Source organism: Balaenoptera borealis (genome assembly GCF_965194805.1).
Source record: "Balaenoptera borealis genome assembly, chromosome: 2".
NCBI lineage: Eukaryota > Metazoa > Chordata > Mammalia > Artiodactyla > Balaenopteridae > Balaenoptera > Balaenoptera borealis.
Genome location: NC_138867.1, coordinates 4,741,760 through 4,768,279, shown reverse-complemented (window position 1 = coordinate 4,768,279; position 26,520 = coordinate 4,741,760). Strand labels below are relative to the sequence as shown.

The 26,520-nt window shown below is 40.9% G+C and overlaps 1 protein-coding gene and 1 long non-coding RNA gene across 7 annotated transcripts in view; one reads left to right on the top strand and one right to left on the bottom strand.

The window, feature by feature from the left end:
- Nucleotides 1–26,520, top strand: part of LOC309623421 — a 720,194-nt gene that overhangs the window by 609,686 nt on the left and 83,988 nt on the right. The gene's annotated exons all lie outside the window — the stretch shown is intronic.
- Nucleotides 1–26,520, bottom strand: part of ADAMTS16 (ADAM metallopeptidase with thrombospondin type 1 motif 16) — a 160,340-nt gene that overhangs the window by 129,431 nt on the left and 4,389 nt on the right. For 3 of the 6 annotated variants that reach the window (XM_082380311.1, XM_082380313.1, XM_082380315.1), the window contains exons 2-3: nucleotides 26,340–26,442; nucleotides 19,582–19,907 (exon numbers count right to left, since the gene is read on the bottom strand). In XM_082380311.1, the coding sequence (XP_082236437.1) occupies nucleotides 19,582–19,907; nucleotides 26,340–26,442 (429 nt within the window). Of the gene's footprint in view, nucleotides 1–19,581; nucleotides 19,908–26,339; nucleotides 26,446–26,520 lie in introns of all 6 variants that reach the window. The other 3 variants (XM_082380312.1, XM_082380310.1, XM_082380314.1) reach the window with 1 other exon arrangement.

Below are 26,520 nucleotides of genomic sequence, written 5' to 3'. Positions count from 1 at the left end.
TTCTTAATAAGCTGTTATCAAGCACATATTAGGCAAATACCACCTCTTCTTTTTTTTTTTTTTTTTTTTTTTTTTGGTAGAAATAGAGCATTGAAAACACTACGGCAAAATTAGTCCATACAAATCTAGGGGTCTTCCAAATAGCATCGTCTCAAGGAGACAGCTCACTACAGAAAACGGGCAGATCCATCACTTCCAGAGGGACAAAAAAACCAAAAGAAGACAAACAACAACAAATAACGAAAAGAAACCAGGCCAAGGTTGATCCCTTCCTGTGATTCACAGCTGGTTTCTCTAAACCACCATATGGCAGGTTACCTTTGCCAACCAGTGAGAAAAGGATTCAATTCCCATGATGGCTCAGAGAAAGCAAGTCCAAATTAGCTTGGGATCAGCTCCATCCTCCTCTCCTATGGCCATGAAAGCAGCCCAGAAACACAGACTAAGCCTGTGGTCCTAAGAGTGGCAGACAGCTATTCTAGATCATACAAATACACTGTTCTGCACTAAGGGGACATTACTGATGATTTAGCCTCCTCCACGACTTACCATTTCAATTCTCTCAACCTCCAAAGAGCCCCCCAAATAGATGAGGGTCACCTACATTATCTCTCCCATAATTGTTTGTGTTCAATAAATATTTGTTGACTGTGATTCAAATCCTTCCAGAGTCCCTTCTGTAAGAACCCAGCAGAGGGGTATCATGGCTCAGCTGGACTTTCACCTATCTGGGAGTTTTTGGTACATTTTTTATTATTTTTTTTTTATATTTTGTTATTTTATTGTAAAATAATACACAAATATAGAAAAGAAAACCCACACAAATTATACATTTATAATGAGTTATAAGGTAAAGCAACTATCACTCAGGCAAAGAAATAGAACTTTTCCATACATCTCACAAGCCCCTGTGTGACCAGTTTCAACCTGAACCCCCAGTGACCCCATAGAAGTAACCACTATTACTATTTTTACAGTAACTAGTTTTTTAAATTTCTTGTACTTTGAATATTCAAGTGTGCATGCCTATACATCATAATTTAGTCTTGCTTATTAAAAAAAACTGGTGTTTTTTAAATTTAGTTTTTATTGTAATATAGCTAATTTACAATGTTGTGTTAGTTTCAGGTGTACAACAAAGTGAATCAGTTATACATATACATATATCCACTCTTTTCCAGATGCTTTTTTTTTTAAAATAAATTTATTTATTTATTTATTTATCTCTGGCTGCATTGGGTCTTTGTTGCTGCGCACGGGCTTCTCATTGTGGTGGTCTCTTCTACCGCGGAGCACGGGCTCTAGGCGCACGGGCCTCAGCAGCTGTGGCTCGCTGGCTTCAGTAGTTGTGGCTCGTGGGCTCTAGAACACAGGCTCAGTAGTTGTGGTGCACGGGCTTAGTTGCTCCGCGGCATGTGGGATCCTCCCAGACCAGGCAGGGACCGAACCCGTGTCCCCTGCATTGGCAGGCAGACTCTCAACAACTGCCCCACCAGGGAAGCCCATTTTTCAGATTCTTTTCCCATATAGGTTATTACAGAGTATTGAGTAGAGTTCCCTGTGCTTTATAATAGGTCCTTGTTGGTTATCTATTTTATATATAGTAGTATGTATCTGTTTTTTGTTCATTTTTTTTAGAACGGGTGTATCCTTAAAGAGTTTGTCAAATAGATAATGGAGGGTGGGGAACATCCAACTGCCTTAAAGGATGTATCAGCCAGTGACTCCATGGAATCTGCTGACTTGTTGACTTCTGGCATTTTCACATAAGTCATGCACATAAAACAATGACTGCTGAAGACTGAGGCCCGGCCCCAAGTAACCAGCTCTTCTACAGGTCAGCACACTGAAACCCTTGGGCGTGGTCCCCAAGGGAGCCCTCAAAATCCACATGTCAAGCTCTGCAGAAGTGTAAGATATTGCGCAAATACTATGATTAAATATTATGATAGAAATATAGGGAAGAGTGTGAAACACAGAGGATGATCAATACACAAGAACTCCATGACTCTGGTCAGATCATAGACTTGGTACTTACAGGGCAATTCTTGGACCTGTGAAGTTATTCATGCTCAGGTTACCTCCCAACCCCCCAAAAAATATAATCCAGAAGGTTAAAAAGTTTCTGGAAGAACAGTTTTTTGAAATCAGTATATATGAGTATGTATGTGTGTATTTCATTGACAAGGATGATTCCTGACAAGTTATGTATTTTTTTTTTCTTCACACAAGAAATTAAAAAAGAGAATGCCTGGGACCAGTTCTCTCAGTTATTTCCAGGTGAGACATTCATTTCTCTCGGTCAGCCCGTTATGGCTATGATCATAATGCACCCTCAGGCTGCCCTTTGGCCAATTCTCTACATGCATTTTTAGCTCAACCACACTGAAAGAAATAATGCTGTTAGTAACACTGCTGTCACATCCTTAAGAAAGGCACAGGGCCCAATAGTTGTGAATTAGTATGAATTACAGGGACCAGTCACTATTTATAACTAGAAATCTCTGTAGCCTTCCTTGATTAGTTTTGGATTAAAAAATGCTATAAACATATGTTCTCCGTCTGTCTGTCTGTCTTTATGGTCTTTCATCACTAAATCTTATAATCATGTGATCTGGTAACCACTAGAGCTATAAAGGACACAGAAGCCCCCCCCCAAATTCTCTGGAGGAATTATGCCATCTGAGCGAGGTTGTGCATAATCGTGCAGCTGTCCCCCATGTAGGCATCAAAGTGATTAAAGGCACAGGTTTTTTATATCTAAGTTCTTCTCGTGCTGCCCAACCAGTCAATCAGGCTCCAAGAAGACAGAGGAAGAATGTCCTTGGAGGAGACAAGGGTGCTAGTGGGGAAGCTCACCATTTATTCTCAGTTCCAATGGACATGGCTTGGAATCTGGGCTCTGTCCCTTGTAGGATGGCAGCTTTGGGCAGGCTACAAAATCTTCCTGATCCTGAGATTTCTCTTATTTACAATGGAAATAAAGATTCTTCTTATATTGTTAATATAATGAAATGCAAAAGTAATGCATCAATGAATCTGAGTGCAGAAATGCCTGCCCTGGTATACAGTAAGTGCTCACTTCAATATCAGTTTTCCTCCCTATTTATAATGGTGCATTTTCATGTTTTATTTGAAACTATTTAAATTGCATCATTGGTACATACTTTAATGTACATGTTCCTATGGTAAAAAAGCAGAATGCACCATATGTTTGTTCCATAACAACCAAACACGGAACATAGGTTGCAAGCAGCCCTTTTCAAAATGGTGACACATTGGTACCCAGGTACATTGAATTATGTTCAGAATTTTTTCTCCAAAGCTCTGGTTTAGGAGTTGGAGAAAAGCATTTGGTAGCTTAAACAGGAAGAAAGTGAGTTAACCAGCCTTTCCATGAAAGCATCACGGTCCCCCAACCCCCATTTGTCTGTTTATAGGGAACAGTGGAACCACCATTTCCAAAGAACCACCAAATTGAAGCAGGTCAAAGCCTAAGAATGTGTCTGCTTTTCCTATGATAGAAAAAGTATCAATATTACCAGGGGCTACCCGTCTGGGCAAGAGCTGGAAATGTGGAATGTGATATTATTAACATGAAAAAAAAGTAGTGGAAAGAACATGCGAATGGAAGATAATTAAAACACCACAGGAATTTGGAAAGTTAGCTCATCGTGAAAGGAATTCTCCAACCAGCATCCAACTAAACATGATGGCAATAGCGACCAGAGTTTTCTGATACATCTGTCTCTATGTTTGGCAAATATAAGAATACACTACCTATTATGCTTAGGGATCCTACAACTTTACCCACATGTGCATCGTTTCTACAACAGCTGTGTCATGGCCACTCCATGCCCTGACAGAGGCTGGAACAGTCACACCTTTGACAAAGCATAGATGAAAGGGCTTGAAACCAGAGAAGGGAGAAGTTGGTTGGGGCTGACTTTGAAACCAAGATCAAACAAAGAGTGCATGAGATAAAGGAGAAATCTGAACCGTGAATAATTGCCAAATGAGAGGATTAATTTGCAAACTATACAGTGGAACATGACACAATGTCAAAATGTAATTAATGTGCTTGGACTTCATAGCTGGATATGAATATAGGTAACATACTAGGATCTACATGGCTGAAGACTGCCACTCAACAGTTGAATTTTAAATGATGGGATTTTAAGAGATTTTTACATTTAAATTGCAATCTGTGGGACTTCCCTGGTGGCACAGTGGTTAAGAATCTGCCTGCCAATGCAGGGGACATGGATTCGAGCCCTGGTCCGGGAAGATCCCACATGCCGCGGAGCAACTAAGCCCGTGCGCCACAACTACTGAGCCTGCGCTCTAGAGCCCGGGAGCCACAACTACTGAAGCCCGCGTGCCTAGAGCCCGTGCTCTGCAACAAGAGAAGCCACCGCAGTGAGAAGCCCGCGCACCACAACAAAGAGTAGCCCCCCTTGCCGCAACTAGAGAAAGCCCGCACGCAGCAACGAAGACCCAACGCAGCCAAAAATAAATAAATAAAATAAATTAAAAATTAAAAAAATTGCAATCTGTGAAACTGTCAAATTATTCTTCCTAATGTACTTCACATTTTAAGACAGAAGTGGCCAAATCATTTCAAACACGTGTGTTCCTTCATACATATAGAGGCACAGGGCTCCCGGGGCACTCAGCCTTTCTGGTGAGGCTAAAAGCTGGGTTTGCGCATTCTCCCCCTGCTGGTGCACACGTGTAATGCAAGCCTGAAGTGAAGCTGGGGCTTTGTTTTGCCTTACGTTTTTAAAGTTTTAAATCAATGTAGAGAGTATTTTCATTATTTTCAAAGAAAGCTGTTGTCCCATAAAGCCTCTGCACCAACCACAGCTTGGGGTTGTAGTCATTTTGAGACTTTGGTTGTGGGTCCCTTTCAAATCTGTGGGCATAAGTCATTCCTCTAAAATTCTCATAAACAAAGTGTCTCCTAATCCTCCAGTAGAGGCAGGTATGACACACGTATTGCTATATCTTTTCAGAGGGTTAATAACAGGACACTTGAAAGTGTTGGGGATTAATAAGCTCAATTTTATTAGAATGTATAGCCCATAAACTACTCCCCAGTGGACAGCATGTTGGATTATTGGAGGCAGAGGTAGGAAATTATGATTGATATTAAATACAAAAATGTATTGAAGTAGTAAACATAACTATGGTATGTGTCAAATCAATATTAGAAATTCAGAATAATGGTACTAAATGGTTAAGAAAAGGCCAGCTTATATTACTGACCTTCTTAAGAAACATACAACGACTTCTGTTTCCACATATGCCGTGCTCACACAGCACAGTCCTTACATATTTAAACATTTACTGTTTATTCTCCAAAGTCTTCTACACATACTTGTACATTTCATCTAGACATAGACTGGTGCTATAAAATATCCTAGCTTCTCTTTTGGCTTATTATTCTGCAATCCATCACTCTTTATTTTATTACCTAATGATGACCTGCAAAGGGAATAGTCAAAACTCCCCCAGCTTCAGTTAGAGATAATCTCTGCAAATAAAACAAGGTTTATAGCTCCTTTGGCTGCTGCAGGGGGAATACAAAGCCAAGATGTCAGCTATTCTGGGCACTTTTCTCATTTATGATACCTTGTAAGCACAAAGTAATCTCCCAGGTGTTGGGAATGGACAACTTTCTTTCAAATGTGTGGGCATAAGCAATGCTTCTAAAAAGTGCATAAACAGTCCCTTGCATTTTAAATTGTCTGCTTAAATGATATGTCTTTTAATCATCCTAAGTGCTTTCAATAAATCACCCAAAAGGTTTTAGTGTAAATATCAAAGTATTCTAATCCTATCCCCATCCCATCTGCGGGTCTTCTCTGAAGGTCAGTGGAACTCCACCTCTGGGTTCTTTGTTTGTTTTTTTTTTTTTAAATAAGCGTGTAGTGATCACACATCGCTTGCTTATTTATTTATTTATTTATTTATTTATTTATTTATTTATTTATTTATGGCTGCGTTGGGTCTTCGTTGCTGCGCATGGGCTCTCTCTAGTTGCGGTGAGCGGTGGCTACTCTTCGTTGCGGTGCACAGGCTCTAGGCACGCGGGCCTCAGTAGTTATGGCACACGGGCTTAGTTGCTCCGCGGCATGTGGGATCCTCCTGGACCAGGACTCGAACCCACGTCCCCTGCATTGGCAGGCGGATTCTTAACCACTGTGCCACCAGGGAAGTCCACCTCTGGGTTCTTTAACTTCACTTGAATTTGCTTGCATGACAATGTGTGCAGTCACCTTCTAATTAGGTTTTAATGTACATTTCATAGTTTAGTAATGGGGGAGTGCTGAGGAGAACAGATACTTGCTCAGCTCCTACTAGGAGCCCTGTGCTAAGGCCTTTCATATATATGTCGTCTCACCCAATCCGCATGTGACCCTGTGAGGCCAAGGTTATCTACAAACTAAGGAAACGGAAGGATAGCAGTGAACAATTTGGCTAGTAGTAAGAGAAGTTAGATTTGAACAAGACTTGTGTGATTCCAAAGGCTATGTTTTTCATTCAATTTCCCATTTGCTTATCTCAAGGAGTCATTTTACTCTGTTTCTTATTTGAATGTCTAAGTAAGTATCTTCCTTCACATGTGGAGAGTTCATGCTTTTCCTTCCCCTTGCTGGTCTGGAAAACTACCACAGCCCTTAAATTGTAGCTGCTCTAAAATGCTGTTGACCAGCTTGGTTCTAAATGAATCAATTGCTTAATATTTAATTTATCTTAACTAACTAAACAAAGTAAATATGGAAATGTTTTTCTTATTTTATGAGCAGTGTCAGCTTTTCTGACATTGCTGAAAGTTAGTATAGAAAAAACTTGCTGCCTCACCTTTTGTGAAGGATTCACGGAGGGAAGAGTATCATTTCTTAGAAATTGTCATGTGTAATAGGCAATCCATCCTGGTCATAAGATTGATAAATAAAGATTATGTCCAAGAAACTGAGACACAGCAATTACAATGTCTTTATGCTCGTATAGTAAGGTATAAAAAGCTAAGAGGTGGATGAATGCCATTTAGTTTTTTAAATTGTACTTTATATAAATTATACATACCTTCTTGCCTAAGTATGTTGCAATGTTTCTTATTTAGAATTTATTTAGAGATACTCTCTGTCATTAGAAAAATTACTCATATGGTTAGGACTGCAATGTGCTCATTTGCAGATGGGCTTTTCTGAAACTACTTGAATATGAACAGCACTTGCTCTGTTCTTTTTTGCTATGGAAATATACTCCCAGAGCCTTAACATACAGACTTGGATCTGTGTGGTACCTGGGAAATGCATGCTGTCCAAACTCAACTTAGAGCCATTTCTAGACAGAGCTTTTCACAGTCACTGCACCTTCTCTCTGGAAACAGGAACTTTCTCCAACTAGTATCTGAAACTAGGATCCTCCATCCATCCATCCATCCATCCACCTACCCCTCCACTCATCTATCTCGTTCCTTCCAAGGGCCAGGAACAATGCGGGTGCTCTGATCCTTAAGGGATTCTGACCCTTAGCGCTACCCTTAGGATGTTGGCTGTCTGGTGGGAGAGACGGGTAAACACTAAACTAGTAACCAAGATAAGAATAATTCCTTTCAAAGAGAAAATTAAGGTGAGTCATGAATGTATTGCTAGGGAATCTGCAGCAGCAAAGAAGTATGACTCATGGGAGTGTCTTTCCAACTGATGCTTAACTGGAGGAGGAAGGATGGGAATTGTGTTCCAGGCAGAAGGAACAGCATTTGCTAAGGCCCTAAGGGGGTGAGGAGCTCAGCCTTATCTTGAAAGAAATGAGTTGGTGCCACTCAAGCCTGGAGAGTTTCCTTCCTGAAGCTGAAGTTGCAAGCAAGGGCAGACCCCAAGGGCGTCATCAGCCACAGTGAGGATGTGGGCTTTGCCCAGAGTGCAATGGGCACATGACAAGTAAGGAAATGGAAAGATCAGAACTGTGCTTTTCAACCTCCTGTGAGGCTGCTCTCTGGAGGGAAGTAGGAGAAGGGTAGGAGTTCAGGTAGGTGGCCTCAACTTTCATGGAACAGTCTCTGACCCCCTCCTTCCCCATGTCTGTTCACAGTTCCCAGGGCCCAACTTGAACTACCATGCATGGAGGCCCTGGCTATTTCTGCAAGCCCAATCAAAACTAAGAATCTGGGCTTGCCTGGTGGCGCGGTGGTTGAGAGTCTGCCTGCCAATGCACGGGACACGGGTTTGAGCCCTGGTCTGGGAAGATTCCACATGCCGCGGAGCAGCTGGGCCCGTGAGCCACAACTACTGAGCCTGCGCGTCTGGAGCCTGTGCTCCGCAACAAGAGAGGCCGCGATAGTGAGAGGCCCGCGCACCGCGATGAAGAGTGGCCCCCGCTTGCCGCAACTAGAGAAAGCCCTCGCACAGAAACGAAGACCCAACACAGCCAAAAATATATAAATTAATTAATTTAAAAAATTAAAAACAAACAAACAAACAAAAAACTAAGAATCTTCTTTCAAAGTGTTTCCAACATGTATGAACTTAAATACCGCCTTACCACGTTTAAGGGACAGCCCCTGCTTTTTCATCTAAGAGAAAAAGATACAATGTATTCACATGAAAATTTCAACTATGATGAAATGACCCTAAGGTCATCAAGGCAAATATTTTTCTCAGGCTTTGCATACTGAAAGAAATCACCAATTGCCTAAACTACATGTTACTTTACATGTCTTACTACAAATTTCTAATGTCTTAAGGGTTGGAGATATACCTATTCAATGAGAGAAAACTGGAAGAACTGGATATATCTGTCATTGCCTGTTGAAGCTTTCTATCATTTTAGTACCATTTTTAAACTAAAGGCAACCAGTCATTTTAATGTCACTGTAAATCTGGTAACAGTGTGTAGTTTTTGTTGTTGTTATTGTTTTTAGTTTTGTCTCAGTTTAATTTTTGTTTCATAGCTGGTAACTTTTAATATATTGACAGTGTATGCCTTACTGGATACACCCATTTACTGTAAACTAAATATACAAAAAAAAAAAAAAAAAAACCAGAATCCTGCCTACATTTCTTTAAATTGTAATTTTTCAAATGAGATAATGTTATTTAGTTTTCCTATAATTTCACAGAAATAGAGAATATGAAATTAGCACTGATTTTGCTACTAACTTAAAATACTGGATTTACTTAATTTAATGTCTTTAAAATACACGTTGTTCTTCTTAAAAAATTAAAGACAAATCCTTGAGTAGTGAAAAATATGTGCAATAGAGGACAAAGGATGAATGCTATCATTAGACAAAGGAATCAAAATTAGTAAAAATGACACATACTTGGAATAAATGGGGACTGGAGTATAGACAGAAGAGCAAATGCAAATAGTGGCTTCCAGTTGAGTTTTGAGGCTCAGGGAACCTGAGAGTAGGGGTGGGATTACTGAGGATAGCTGTCGTCCAGAATGAGCAAAGAGAAGATCCACTGAGTGTAGAAATTCACTCTGATACAGAGCTTGGCCTCAGCCTACAGCTGATGCTACTCCAATGTCTCCTTCAGGAGTGGTTTAGAGTAACCAAACTCACAGACACTGAACACACACACACGCACATACGCACACACAAGCCTCTGAATGCCAATTTATTCCTGTGTAATAAGTCATGAAATACCACTTCCAAGCCTACTGAGGAAATGCTGTGCTGCTTCTCCCTCCAGGCAAGCTACACATGGGACTTAATTTTAATCAAGTGAGGAAAAAGGGCAAGAATAGCCCATCATAGGGGAGGAATGTCTGCATGCATGGGTCTGACAGCTCCATCCCCTCACAGGAATAAGCCTGCCACCAGGCCTGGTGAGGTCTATTTCTTGAGGTCTAACCCTTTCCCTAGTTAGGGCTGGGATGTCCCTACTATTTTGGCTTTTCGTTTTTCCTCCCCCCACCCCCACTCCTTCAGACCAGTGGCTGTGCAAATGATTTTTGTAAAGCACCAGAATTCCAGTTTCTCCATTAAAAAATAATTTGTTCATTGAATACATTTTTATTGAGGGCTTTACTATGTGTCAGGCATTATTGGAAGTGCTGGGGATAAAGCAAGAAAAAGTCAGACATAAATCCTTGCTATACTCTCAATATTTAGCATAGATAGCCTGCTTGGTATTAAGAAACCATCCTCAGTTCTAAACTCCCCTTTTAAACTCTGCTTTGAGACACTGGGTCTGGAACTCTACAAATCCGATTTCAAAGAAGGTGGAAGAACTTGTTCCTGCCTGCCCGCTGTGGACTTGTGCACTTCCTATCTGCTCATTATAGACTTCCTGTCTGGTACTTATGGACTTCCTGTCTGTGCCCTGTGAACTTCCTGTCTGTGCCCTGTGAACTTCCTGTCTGCACCCTGTGAACTTCCTGACTGCACCCTGTGAACTTCCTGTCTGCCCCTGTGGACTTCCTGTGTGCCCAACATGGACTTCCTGTCTGCTTCCTGTTCCTGTCAGCCTGGCTTCATCCTGGCAGTGGCAGTTAATTCTAGTAACAGCAGCTGACTGCAGTTTACAGGTTACTTAAAAAACCGGCAGCAAGTTGCCCCTCCCAGTCCTGGCACCAGTTGGCCAGCTCCTCCTACTCAGGGGTTTGAGCCCAGCTCCAAGCATTTAAATTTTAATAGTCCCAACTTCTTCCCTCAGTCCCTCAGCTCTAGGTCCAGCAGCTGCTTCCGGCACTTGCTACCCTGTTATATCTGGGTATTTTCTTTTTCTTTTTTCAGTTCTTTCATACCTACTTAATGCATTGTATTAATCCTCTCTTTTCAGTGAATTTGTGTGGTTTCTGTTTCCTAACTGGGCTATGATTAATACAGATATGATAGGGAAGGGGATAGGAGGTATGTGTGGAGGGGGACGAGTAGGTGGTTTTAGATGGGGGTGGATCAGGGAGGTCCTCGTGGTGAAAGTGACATTTAAGAAGAAAAATGTTACCTGTGTGTTAAGCAGATACAGTCAGACTGCTCTGGTTGAACCTCAGGCAAGGCAGGATCGTGCTTTTAAGAGTCTGGTTTCATCTGGGCTCCTCTTGTACTCTCTCTGGCCTGGACTTTCTCTTAAACAGTCACTCTCAAAAATGTAGGTTTCAGTATCCTTATCCTTTGGAAAATCCTAGACTTGAGTCACCCCCCAGAGGAATTGACCACAGGGATCACATTCCTGCCCCTCCAAGGGGATCACATGGCTGTTCTCGGGCTAATCTTGGCCTTGGAGAAAATCCTGGTCATACTGGTTGTGGAGATAAGCACCATTCCGATGACCCTCACAGCAAATATTTTATTGGCCGTAGAGACTGTGCATATGAGAGCTGCCATACAGTGCAAGCATGTGATTCCCAACAAAGGGCATCAGGAACACCAAACACTAACCAGAAGGAAACCTGCCGCTCTGTCCTCTTCCCACTGCCACCTGCCCCACACTTCCAGAGCAAGGACTCCCTTGCTTTATCTTTAAAATTTCTGGCACATAGTCCAACATTTAAAGTCTTCAACTGATCCCTCACTATAATGAAAAGTAATAGCATCCTGTTTGTTTCAGTGAAAATATCGCAGGACAGAGAACCTAAAGGCATACATCCTTAGACCTTCCTAAACCCCACTTGGCTTTGTAATAGTGGCCAAGCCACTCCACCTCTTTGATTCTCAAGTTCATCACTTGAAAAATAAGGGAAATGGAACAAAACCATACATTTTGTACTTAAATTTCTCTAATCATCTCATTTCTGTTTACAATTAATGGTAAGCTAATAGAAAAATCTGGTCATAACAAGTACAAAATATTATCTCATAAATGTTACTTTGATCTAGTTGGAATAATGAAATGTATTCCATTTTGTCAATTTAAAGTTTTATACTATATTTATTCTTAAGTAATTAGCAGAAATTCATGTAATGATTCAGTACTTTCAATTAGTTCCCCAAACCCACCTTTTAAATTTCCTAATAATCAATAACTTTGGCCATACTTTATCCAAAAACCTTATTTTCTCTACTATTTTCCTGCATGTCTCCTAAGTCTGATGTATTTTCAACTGGTATGCCATCACTGGCCTCCTCAGACAGTGATACTTTTCTGTTAAAACTCATATTAGCCCTTCTAGCTATCTCCTGTGTTGGTTCTTCCTTTCTGCTCCTGTTTTATTTTCCTGGCTCAAGAACATTTTTCAAAGTCAGTTGAAAACTTGGCAACATTTCAGACAGTTTCCGAGGATTTATTGGGTGCTTTAGGAAAACTCTCAATGACTAGAGTTTCCAGAGAATCCCTGGAGTTTTTCTCTGGAAATAAAACCTAGTACAATTCAAACCAGGGCCACAAGTAAGTCTGCAACCAAGTGAGGGAATTCTCAAACTGAACTGAGAACTGTGGCGTTTACAAGTTTTCCAACACTATTGAAAGCTAGAGAATAATTAGATTTTAGGAGAAGTGATATTTATCCTATGCATTAATGCCTTAACAATTACACAAGAGGAGCTAAAATTCAGGCAGATTTTGTGCCAAGGACAGATGATAGATTTGATGCTGTTCTTTATTTAATTGTTTTGGTAAAGTACTAATCCAAGTACAGAACGTGCATGAAATCCTTTAAGAAAATCTAATCCTGTTACATGCAACAGAAAATATTTCCAAAGAAACCTCATTTAAAGTATTGACAATGGGGGTTTTTAAAAATAGTTTGTCAGAAATCTTATTGATTAGACCACTTCTGAATAAACTGTGCTTCAAAAGAAAATTTAGATTATTTGACATTAGTCACGGAAGGAAATCATATGAAATGAATTATAAAATGAATTTTACGTTTATTCGTATCTCAAAATAGAGGTTGAGAAGATGTAGTATTTTTGGTTGTTAATTTGAAATACAATCATTCACTGCAAGAAAAAAGAGAACTAGGTTGTGTTAACAGGAACTTGGGGATACGAAGATGAAAAAAACAATATCTCTTCAAGAACTCACAGTCTGGTATAAAAAACCAAACCTATAAATAAACAATTATGGAATGAATTCACGTTTTTTAATATAAGGGCCTGATATATTACAAATGGGCCTACTAAGTTCAGAGAGGGCTTGATACTGAGGAAGGTGGCATTAAGGTGGAAACCAAATGCAAACATCATTACACTTTAGAGAGTATTCAAGGATGATGCAATGGAAATCCACATAAATGATCTTGTAGGTCCCTGTAGTGCAGCAATGACCTCATGATCAAGGGAAGCAAAATAGTATTGTGATTTAAAGTGTTGTTTCTGAAGTCAGTCAACTTAGGTCAAAATCCCACTCTTTCAAGAATTACCTAGGGAATCATCTGTATAATGGGGATAATAAAATAGCTTTGGGCAGTGATTTGCAAAATATGTTAATAATAGCGTGTAGCAGAGACTGACTTCCAGAATGGCAGTGTAAGGAATGTGGAAGATCCTCTCTCAAGTGAAACAACCATTTTCCTGCTGAAAATTGTACACACACACACACACACACCATTTGAAGTCTCTGGAAATTGTCCTAAGGGCATAAAAAGTGGAAAATCTTTTCTCATATAGGTTATCACAGAATATTGAGTAGAGTTCCTTGTGCTATACAGTAGGTCACTTTTGGTTATCTATCTTATATATAGTAGTGTGTGTGTGTTCATCCCAAGCTTCTGATTTATCCCTCCCATACTCCAATAAAAAAAAGTGGAAAATCATCTATCTAATTAAATTTAGTAAATCTGTAAAAGAATGGTAAAATTTGGAGACATTTGAGCCATGGTCTAGTCACATACTCACCTTTCCTCCTGCTCAATGTGACAGAGCTCTATTCTAGATATATTCTAAAAAGACCAGGGCTCCCTGTCTCACCCAACACCCATTCTAGGGCTGTATTTTCAAGTCAGGAGAAGCAAGGCACCAACATCTCTTATCCCCTCAGTTCTATATTGCAGAAGCTCTATTCTGGACAGGCATGGTCATAAGAACTGATTTCCCTTGTGCTAAGCAGCCCCTGCTTATAAGATGGAAGCTCTACTCCAGGCTCAGCAGGTTGAGAATAATGGATCCCTGAACATCCCCAACCAGGAACATTTGTATGGTAGACATTTCAAGCCAGGAAGCAAAAGCAGAGAAGACCAGGAGCTACTATTTCCACCCAGAGCTCCACTCATAGAGTAGGGGTGTCACTTTGGGAGGAGAAGTATACTACTAGTCCCAGCTCCTGTTTAGTGGCACACACATTTTGCCCAGGAAGAGAAGCAAGAAGTAAGCTCTAAGAACAAGAAGCTCACTTAAAATGAATGACTATATTTGGAACAGAGTGTGTGAAAGTTCATGTCTAACGGTATTGTCAAAAGTAATGGGTATCTTACTTGCAAGCAATTAAGAGAAGGTTGATGTTCCATGATACACATAACAATAAGCAAAACTGTACACTGACTAGAAGTTTAGTGGAGAGACTCAGGGAAAAAGACAAGAGGATTCCTCCTGGTGTTGGAGTAGTCTCAAAACCTGGCAGCATTGTAATCCTGCAAAGCTCTTCTATAATACAATTAGACTGTGGAGCAATATATGCCCAAGTGTGCTGGGGAGAAAAAAAAAAAAAGCAATCACCTAGCAGTTAGTGTAGGGTAACAGCTGGTTGTGATACCAATAGAGGCAGCAGATCAGCACAGGCTTTCCAAAAGATTGGCACATGCCCTAGGTTGCACTCTCTGAGAAACAACATTAGATGCTGCATGCTGCAGGGAAAACAGACTTCACTGAACTAGTCACTAAACAAGTAAGAAAGAAAACAACAGCAACAAGCACTGGAGTGGTGGTGTGTGGTCAGTCTTAAAGTATCTAGAGTTGCTAAAATATATTATCTATAATGTTTAGTATTCAGCAAGAAAATTGTGAGACACACAAAAAAACAGAAAAGTGTGACCCATACACAGGAAAAAAAGAGGCAATGGAAACTGCTTCTGAGGTCACCCAGATGTTTAACTTAGTAGACAAACACTCCAAAGCAACTATTATAAATATGTTCAAAGAACCAAAGGAAACTATATCAAAAGAATTAAAGCAAGGCCTCATAGCTGTGTTTCATAAAATACAGAATAAGAGAAATTATAAAAAGAACCAAATTGAAGTTGAAAAGTGCAATATCCGAAATGAAAAATTTACTGCAGAAGCTTAACAGTAGATTTGAACTGCCAGCAGAGAATCAGTGAGCTTGCAGATCAATCAATCAAGATTATACAATCTGAAGAGCACAGAGGAAAAAGAATGAAGAAAAATGAATGGAACCTCAGAGAAACCTGCTACATCATTAAGCACACCGACATATGAATAGTGGGAGTACCAAAGGAGAGGAGAGAGAGAAAAGAGCAGAAAAACATATTCGAAGAAACAATGGTCAAATACTTTTCAAATTGAGGACAAATATTAATATGAACATTCAGGATGCTCATATAATCCCAAGAAGGATAAACTCAAAGATACTCACACCTATACACTTGACAGTAATAATGTTGAAAGACAAAGATACATTGAAAACAGCAACAGGAAAACGATGCTTTAAGTATAACAAAACTACAATGAGATAAACAGCAGACTTCTTATCAGAAACAATGGAAACCAGAAGGCAGTAGGATGGTATATTCAAAGTGCTGAAGGAAAAACAAAACAAAACAACAACAACAAAACTGTCAACCGATAATCTCTCCTGGCAAATAAAAACCACAGTGAAATACCAGTTTATGTCCATTAGGATGTCTGTAAGAAAAAAAGGTGGAAAAGAACAAGTGTTGTCCAGAATGTGGAGAAACTGGAACCCTTATACATTGCTGGGTAGACATAAAATGGTGCAGCTACTGTGAAAAAACAGTTTAGAATCTCCTACAAGGTTAAGCTTAGAGTTTCCATAGGATCCAGTAATTACACTTCTAGGTAAATACTCAAGAAAAATGAAAACTTATGTCTACACAAAAACTTGTACACCAATGTTCATAGCAACATTATTCACACAACCAAAGAAAATACAAACAATGTCTATCAATTGATAGGCATTAAAATAAAAAGCGGCATATGTATACAAAGGATTATTATTCACTAATAAAAATAATGAAGTCTTTAAACATGTTACAACATGGATGAACCTTAAACACACGGTATACTAAGTGAAAGAGGCTAGTCACAAAAGACCATGTATCATACGCTTCCATTTATCAGAAATGGCCAGATTAGGCAAATCTATAAACAAAGAAGACAGATTAAAGGGTGCCTAGGACTGATGAGGGTTTGAGAGAAATGGGGGGGACTGGACTGTACTGCGTTTTGTCTGTTTTTTTTTTGAGGTGATGTAAATGTCTCAGATTAGATTGTGGTGATGTTTGCAGAAGTCAGGGAATATACTAAAAAATCACTGAATTATACATTTTCAAGGGGTGAAACTCTATGATATGTAAATTATAACTTAATAAAGCTGTTAAAAAAATAGTACCTATCTCTTAGAGTTATCATTAGGCTAAGTGAGATAACAAATGGGAAGCTATTAGGTGAGTATTTGGCAAATAACATTCAGTAACTTATTACTGTTCCTTCTGCTACTGTTATTGTCATCATTGTTTCTTACACTGTAAGAAACCCAGTAATTCTATCCATCGTTTAACAAGTATTGAAAAGCACCTGCTGTGTGACACACATTTATGTGCTTGTGATTGGTAATCAGAACAGATTTGTGATGTCATTTTGGTAGGGACATAAGTATAACAGATACTTTTTTTTTTTTATTAACCTTATTTAGCAAAACAAGAAATATCTTGAATCAATATACTTGGTGGCAATGTCGGAATGACTCTAGACGTCATTTTAGGGCTTCCAGACCTTATTTAGTTTACTATACTTGGGCTTCATATACAAATATTAATCTCTGAGCAGTCATGGATGGTGTTATCAAGGATTCCATGAGCCTGACTGATCTCCATCATCTTCCCTGAGATTGCTTGCTACTCCTCCATTCATGAGTATCACGTTCCAATTCTACAATAAGGATTCAGCTTGGACAATATTTCCTCCAGAAACCTACCCTGATGCTGCCGCCTCTCACCGAGGTAGGGTGAGGCATCTTCATTTCAGTTCTCCAAGCACCCATATTTGTCCTTATTTTATCACTCTTCAGTAAAATTGCCTATTCCCTGCTTGTCTCATCAGACAATACACTCCTTGGATGCAACTTTGACAGGCTCCAGTGAGACACACTTCTGAAGCACATGAGATTCATAATTCACATGAGATTCAAAGTAAAATGCTCATTTTAGTTTTGTATTTCTTCTTCAAGAATATGTATTTACTAAAAATATGTATTTACTATAAATTAGAACCACACTCCTGACTCCCATCAGATAGCTGAGTCATCCAGAAATCCAGTTAAAAAAATGCTTAACTGAGATCTACCTGGAACTTTAATTAGAACCTGAAAGAACCAAGAAGAACAATAATAACAAAAAGGAACCATCATCTAATGCAAAAGGTACGCTACTTTTCTTCATGTGTTAACAGATTTGAAAGAGGACAGACGGGGTAACCATCAATCAGGAAAGAAATAACAGACTTGGCAACTACTTGAGGGGCATTTCCATTCAATAACTTTATTATCTGGCTAAGAGAGAGGACTTCTTAATCCTCCCCTTTTCTTCTTTAAAATGCCTTTGATTTGTCCTGTCATATGGCAAATGCCCCTGGATCTCACACTCATAAGTCTAGTTGAGGTCATGTTTGTAGTGACCATCTACAGACAAAATATCACTTTAGTTGAAATTAATGTATTCGGAAGATGAATGGTGAAAGCACACAGCTTTCTATTGCAGTCACCAAAATATTACATTCCAGTGTTTATTATCCAGAGGAGTCTTTTTTCTGTTCTTTTCACTTCTTTATCTTTCATGTAGTTGTCATTTACAACTTTCGCTGTTAACTCCCATTGAGTTCAAAGAGAGCCAGAAATCTCAAGCTGCTGCCAGCCAACTCTATTCATGGGACAGACTCCAGGGCATAGCTCAGCCATCACTGGGAAGCCTTGGCTCACAGAGGCCAGGGGCACCCATGAGCCTGCACCCCTGCTGGGTTAATGGGAAGAAAGCACCTTGCCCAGTCTCCACAAACAAACCCAAGAGTGCTCTGAAGGGCATGGCACATCTCCTTACCACACAGACGGTTTCCATTTCTGGTCTGAGCGAGCCTTTGTTGAAGAAAGCCAAGGAAGAGATATCTTCCTTTAGTGCATTACATGAAGAGTTCTAGCTCTTTCATTAAGAAAGATCTACTTTTCTTGAGAGAGCATGGGAGAAATCAACCACACTGTCCTTATGCTTAACAAGTGTGCCAAATAACCACCACCCCACCCTTGGCAATTCCCCATTGTATCCATTCTCAAACCAAAAGTCTTTCCAAAGAAAGTAGATATGAGCCCAGCCCATACTGAATTCCCCCTAAAAAGCAGAATGTTAATATTTTTTAAAAATCACAGGACATAGCATTTCCACATATTTAGTATTTTAAGGAATTGGTTATTAATGTGCCTTCAGCATCCAGTATTCACATACACATACACAAAATCCTTATGAGGTGTAGAGTCTGAATTATCTCTTTTCAAAGAGGGAAAGGAATAAGACAGGCTTAGATCATTTTCTGGAGATGTAACAAATGTTCAAAAATCTACTTGCCAAATCTTTAACATGATCAAGACCTTATTGTTTGGACCACACATTTTCACTCTGCTACTTATGTCATGTCTCCCTCATCTGTGTCTGACTAATCAATTTGTGTCCAAGAATCTAAGCATCTACTAAGCTTTCCTTCGTGAAAGTTATGGAAATATTCTAAGAAAAGTAAAAGATAAGCCATTAAGGTTTCAGCTTAGGTCAGCCTGAGGGATTTAGGTACCTTCTCAACTTGGCCAGATGTTCCTCACTCTAGGATCCAAGCAAAGGGGACCACCTGAAGCATCTAAGGATGTTTAATGTCGAACTCAGATATTAAGAAAATGAAGAAAGCACTAATAGAATCCAATAAGACCAGCACGGCCCTGCCATGGATTCACCACTGTTTTTGAAATGAATGCTCTAATCTGTAACTATATTATCAACATCAGAATGACAGAAATAAACTGCTTTCAAGCACATGGCCAATCAGTTGAATACTGTTGTTCTATTCAAGATGAGAACATTCCTCCAGTGCTAGTAAGTGACCAGCAAGTTAGAGTAACCAGTAAGTCAGAGTAAAACCATCCCCAAAGAAGTCAAAGTCTTCAGACTTGGCCGTAAGTTCTCACGCAGTTTTCAAACTGCAGTGCTCTGCCACAATCGTTGTAGACCAACGACAACAGAAGGCGGAACCTGGGTGCTGTTTCCAAACTGGGGATAGGAAGCGCCCAGCACATCTTAGAAAGCATTGCTTGGCAATTTTCCTCCTGCTTTGAGAGATCAAAGGAATCTGTACTGCAATAATGGGAGAAGGAGCCCAAATCTTGTCACTTGCTCCCTTCCCCACATCCCTGCCCCTGCGGTCTCACAACAGGTGGCAACAACTGTACTCACCAAACCTTTGCAGGTCGAAAGAGCCACTGAGGAATTTTTGTGGGATCGTAAGGAGCCTTGATAAAAACAGAAATCCTCAGGCGGGAAAGTCTGCACCGACTTAGTGCCCCCCTTTCCCAAAGTCTGTACGAGAAATCCAGGCGCCACCAGCTTGCTGGAAGTTTTCAGATCCAGGTGGAAGTCGTGCCTGAAGCCTTTCAGCCGAAGGTGCAGAGAGTCAGCTCCGAGCTGGGCCAGCGCCCTTTTCCTCCTCTGGGGGTGCGTGATTTCATGGGACACGTAGTCTCCATTGTGGTCAACCTCGTAGGGAGACACCAGGTCATACTCTGAAAGTGAGAGAGGGGGTTTGGCTGAGTAATTTCAGAATTCTGAAAAGGATCAGGAAGTCTTTGAATATCATTTACTACCGGATAGTATTTTCACCCAGCAAAAAAGGATGGAGGAAATGTCAACAACCACTCAGCCTCAAATCCGAACTACAGAAAGCGTAAAATCGGAGTTAAAAGGGAAGATCTTAAAAGGGGCCTTTTGGGAAGTCACTGTTGTTCCTATAATGTGTTATTACCAATCCAGCAAATGCTATGACACTTCTAAGGAGAAACAGATTACAGACCAAATGAAACTAAGAATGGGCTTTTCAGATTACAGAGTAATTACTGTAGAGTAATTATAATGTCATTATTTTTATAGCTTTAAATATTCCTTTAGTCATGTTGTCTTTTACCAACATCTTCAGTCTATTGATTAGAAAGTTTAGCTTAAAAATACTGATCGTTTTTCAGAAAACAGTTAAAAATACAAATATGATGGACATTCTTTGGCATTTAGTTTTAAAATATTTAATTATTAAATCACTGAACTACAGCAGAAAAGGCAGAATGCAGGTATGGTAGATGCTCAGATGTGTCTTTTCTCCGAATGAAAACCACTGCTGAGCCTCTGACTGGCCTGGCTTCTTGGCATTTCACGCTTCAAGGCTGTTCAAAGACATGCACCACACTCTTCTTCCAATTCGAACTTGTATTATACCAGGCCAAAATGTATTCAAATAAATGATTTATTTTTAAAAAGTCAAGAAAACCCCAAGGAGCTAACAGATTTGGGGCACCCATAGGATCTGCCAGGCTTCCGTCACAGACAGTCTTATAGTTTTGCATTGGGGAGCATTTGTGTCATTCCCTTCTCTGTACAAAGTCTGGAGAAAACATCTATAACTCCACCAGAATCCTGGACGGTGGCCCTCACCTGCCTTTCTCGAAATATCGTAGCTGTCTTCTCCAAAGAGGTTTCTTCCCTTCTAGCATCATGCAGTTTTCATTGCTTTGACAGAGATTCTTCCTTTCATTCCCACCATTAACACATCATCTCTGTCATCCAGAGGTCAGGGAGAGGTTGTTTCTGGGCGGGCAGGACAGACATGGGCTAGAGACCTAGGGGTGGGCTTCACGCCACAGGTAGGATCTTCCTGCACCGCCACGTTCTAAACTTGAACCTGGACTTTTAGACCATGCGAAGGTAGATTTGTCAAAGCTGAGGCTACAAAATACTTTAGTTAACACTCTGTTAGCTTGGCTTCTACCTTTCAGATATTTAAACATATCTTGTGTGTGTCTCCATCTGCATGCCAGCGATGGACCTTTGGAGAGGGCCGGCTTCCTCGCCTGCATTTTGTCTAAACACCAGAAAACAACAGGCCAACAGGATGTCAGGCTTTCTCCAAGCTTCCTCTGAGATGGCTTTGAAATGGACGTCAGACCCAAGCCCCAGAGGGCTGGCCCTACACTGAGGTGGAAAGTCCCTAACGATTCAAAATGCAACTTCCTCTTACGTGTATAACAAGACCTGATTCTCATATTCTCATTCTGATTCTAACATCCTAAGAAATTATATATATTCCCCTTTTATTACCAATATATGCTCTCGGGAGACTATTCTGTTAGATACTTAATAACCGGGCCTTTAGCATGAGTTGGACATGCTTCTTGGAGCCATGAGATAAAATAAAATAGCGTCCTACAAAAGTCCTATTTGGTCATAAGTGAACAGTACTCAGGTAAATTATTTTTTCTGCAGAAAGTAATTTTTCTTCACAACCAGAACTCTTTTGGTATAGGTACTTGCCCACATGTCCCTGGGCCATCCTGGCAGGTATCTGAAAGGTTACACTGGAACAGAGAGGGTGGCAGCCAGGGGATGGTCATAAAAGGCATGTGTTTGGCTTTGGGAGAGACAGAGAAGGCCAGGGATGGAAAGGCACTGTCCAGAGTCCCCTGGGCTGAGGCCCACGGCAAGGTGAGAATCAGAGGCCCGACAGCCAACCCATCAGGCAGCAGGATAACCAAAAGCTTAGCGATGGCCTGTTTGAGCCCAGGCTTCCTGTTTCCTCAGGTCAAAGGGCCACTTCTGGGCCCACAGGCCTGCCCCCCATCCCCAATGCAGGTAACTGGTGAACTGTGGCCCATGCAGATTAGACAGGCAGCAGGTTCTGGCTGGCAACTCGACAACCAACCTTGGAAATACATGTCAAAGCAGGGCACTTGCGTCTGCTAATGCAGAATACATTGGGATCATTTCATATTTTACTTAGGAAAATGAGAAAGTAAAACAAATCTGCTTAAATTCTATGCAATGATAAAAAAATATAGGGGGAAACAAATTAGGAATGGATGTGCCTGGTGCAAGTATATGATCACAGTCTATTCCCAGCTACTCCTAAAAAAAAGTGAAAAGCACTTGCTCATTTAGTTTGCATTTTTCCAAACCACCTTCTTCATCCCCGGCTTTCTGGACTCAGAGGAAAAGCTGGTGTGATGTGGTCATGTTAATACCTTTCTTCTTGCCCTGTGGGCTCTCAGGGAGTGTCTGCACCTCACACTAGCCTGTTTCCATCCCAACAGAGGCCGTGGAATGAGGACAAAGCACGTGGACTGTTCCAAACACTCGCTAATGAGCAGATGTATTGCACATAAAAAGATGATTACCATTAAAAGGTCATTTTTACAACCTTTACTTTGGAGGGCATACACTCTTTACCCTTTATTGGGAGGGAGACATATAATATCTATTTTTCAAAATGACAACTTTTAAGCCTCTTGTACAGAAACGCACGTGTTGTGCTGGTACATCTTTCACAACCAGCTACGGGTGGGGGTCATGGGGTAGCCTGGTTGAAAGCATTTGCCAATTTCCCTGGTATAAATACTCCCACCATGGCTAATTTCAATTACCATGTGACCTCACTGAACACGGAGTTTAGAGGTTTGCACGGTAGCACGCCATTATAAAGTATTTCCACCATACAGAGGCAATACAGGCAAAGAACCTCAAGAGAATACGTAACCTCAAAACTTAAAGAATTGTGAAGTGATGAGTTTTCAGTGTTTTAATCTTGTTTTTAATATTATTTATTTCACCCAAGTTTACCTATTTTGATTTGCAGCACACCAGCTCACAAAATTCCTGACAAGGTAACAGTCAGCTCTAGAGAACTGGCCTGACCCTGCCCAGAACACCAGCTCCAACCGCTGCAAAACCACTCCTTGTAACCAGTTAACAATCCCTTCTGAGAATGACGGTGCACATGGGTGAAAATTTAGTCCAGTGGTTCTCAGCGGGGGGTGCTACCCCTCACCCCCGCCCCCAGGAGACACTTGGGATGTCTGGAGACATTTTGGTTTTCACGAAAGGGCAGGGGATAGTGGTGCTTTGGGAATGTAGTGGGTGAATCCAGGGAGGCTGCTACACATTCTTCCATGCACAGAACAGGTTCCCATAACAAAAGGTCAAGAGTGCCAAGGCAGAGAAACCCTGATTTCATCAAAGAGCAGTCCTTAGTGCAGATATGCACTGTTGGTTATGTATAAATAAATGTGAAAAGGGTCATAGCTAAAGAATTCAATGAATGAACAAAGTAAGCACAGCTTCTCCCCACGCAGAAGGCAATGTATCATTGCTATAAAATGACAATTTTAAACTAACTCTTGAGCTTATGTTTTAAGATTGTAATCCCACAAACTACCGGCTTGTGATTTCAAGAAAAAAGAATTTAGTGAGATTCCTGATCCTTGAGAATCCCTGAAATAAGACCTCGGTCCTACACAGGTTTTTCTAAGGAGGAGAAATTCACACATGGCTGCTTCAGTCAGCACCCTGATCTACTTCATTTCAAAAGGTGTTTTGACCACAGCATCAAGTCTAGGAAGACTCCAGTTCCAAACTGAGGGCATGAGATGTGGAGCACCTGTGAGCATGCTAGGGGCTGCTGGTACCAGCTGCGGAGAACAGATTTTGCACAAGTCCTAACTCTGTGTTCAATGGTATCACATCCATAGCTTGAAATCAGCCATGGTGGGAGTACTTACCCCATGGGAACCAGCAAATGTTACAAAATCAGAGGCCTGGAGAATCTGTTGTTAAACATTTACTAGCACATCCCTGGGCCAACCTGCCCCATCTCAAGGCACGTGAATGTGTGAATATAAATCAATATATACTTTAAATTCACACACACAAACACAGATCTCTCATGTCCAATGAAACAAAGTTCTAAAGAATTTCTGACTCTTGACCTGGAAACTTAATTTACTCTAGATTTTTAAAAGTTAACAAACTCGTGCTATGTGTTTGCTCTTAACAAGACCCGCTATTATTATGACAAAGGTAAATTTGTAGGAAAAGCATTCAAGGCTCCTATTAAGGAAAAGCTATGCTGAATCAGCCAAAATGAAATGCGTGTACTGAAGGTCTGAAAATAGAATTGACCTCAATGAAGTTATCTATTGTTGCCTCACAGAATACATGGAGTTCTCTTTCTTATTGCATAATTACTCCAGACTCCCAGGAACACTGGCAATATAGGTTGAAATATGTGTTAAACACACCTTATGGCCAAAGAGGTATTTCAAAGGCAACTCTGGGTTTTGAAGGGATACCCAGACATCCAACAGTAAACTAACCACAGCATCGCACAAAGTCTATTCCACATCTGCTATCCTAGGTCAAAAGAGGTAACACTGCTGAGAAGATAGAGTCTTTCTCTGGTCGTGTGAAAGCTTTCCACTGAAACCCACTCTCTCACCTTAGCCTTTTGTAATTGAAGACCTAAAACACCTGCACCGTGAGGGATGAGGGAGTGGTGTGGCCACTAGGCTAGAACCTCAATGATGATGGCTCCCACCTTCCCCCTGGGGTTCTGACCAAGCGAGCTAAGTGGTTGTCATGGGAACGCTGGGCTTGTGACACCAGCTGAGGTGCCAGGTGATTACAGCCACATGCCTGCCAGGCTGGAGTCCAGCTTGCAGGACGCTCCTCCCAAGGAGAAGGGCACCCTTGGGCAGGAAGTCTTGGCTTCTCCTCCTGGAAGTGGTTCTCTATCTCTAATGCTCTTACCTCACAGAAAACCCCATAACTACTAGAAAACACTCTGAAAATTCTCCTGAGACCTTCAGGAATTTTCATGATTTTAGAAAACTAGAATTTTCACAAAAATCTTTTTTTTTTTTTTTTATGTAGGGGAAGACAACTAACTACAATATAAATAACTACATACTAGAATGAATCGTAAGAGAAACATTAAAGAAGACAAGGGCAAGCCCAAGGAAGTGAGCTTTAAATAGATAACTTTCTCTTGCAAATACATAGTGACAAGTAATTTTTAAACGTTTTCTATCATTTACATCTAGCGCCCTCTGGTGGTCGCGGAAAAGTTCCTATGTTCCCGCGTTAATCGGATTTATCACTATTGATAGACTCTTCATACAGCACTCAGGAGGAGAGAATTTCAATAATTAATGCATATATTAAATGATTGTCTTTATGGAATTTTATCAAGATGAAGAAACTACACTTAGGAATTCTGGATTATCAACTCAAATTTTCTAGGTTTTCTGAAAATATGTTGGGATAATAAAACCTAGTTCTTCCTCTATAAGTCACTAATAACATTTGAGATGGCAATGCATTGTTGGAATTGATGCAAAGTACTCATATTTAGCAATTGCCAGTGGACTGCGTTCAGATTAAAAACCCGGTAGCAACCGACGTTCCACACCTGCTTTCCGGTTTACCTAAAAGCAGTTCAGGACAGAGAGGTCCATCCCCTGAGGCATGAAATGATAAATGCCGCTTGTGAGCACTGCAAGTAAAACCACACATTGCGCAAAGATCAGACTTGTTTTTTGGCAAATCAGGACACAGGACTTGGACATTGTTTGTGACGTCACAAAACGCTAATTACCCATTCTGCCAACTCTTGAAGACCATCCTTTTTGAAACTAAGGTGATAAATACTGAGCAAAATGACTGTCTTTTTGTCCCCTGCTCTGACAGTGAAGGATGTTCATTTTAAAAGGCCAGAGGGGGAACAGGAGGGGGAGGGGACGAGGGGATGGAGAAAGGCATAATAAGCTCTTTATAATTGCTGTGTATACATTAATACAACTCCTAGATTATTTCTTCCTTCTTTAATTGTGTGTGTGTGTGTTTTGTTTTGTTTGTTTTTTAATAAATACATTCCCTTGCTTTCTTCCCTAATGTTTATGGTAATAACGCTGGTAAGCCATTTCTGTTTTACGGGGAAACAATATAAATATTGGTGAAAGTTGACTCAGAGGCGCTCGCTCTTACGGTTGGAAAGAAGCACGGCAGCACCTTACAGAGAATTCCCAGAGTTACGGACATTTGCAGAGCCTGGTAAAGCAGCCTTCGAGGGTTTACAGGCTGCTGCAGTGCAAGGATTCGAACCCCCCTCGCGCACTTACCGCCCTTTTCCACCCAGCCCGGCCACTCCGCGGGGCCAGGAGGACGCCGGACGCTCGGGCTCCCCGGCGAGGCCGCTGCGGGTCCCACGGCGCACGCAGGTGCCTGCTGGAAAACAGCGGCGACACCTCGGTGAGACGGGGGCTGCGCGAGGGGAGCTTCGGGGGACCCTGCCCCCGCAGC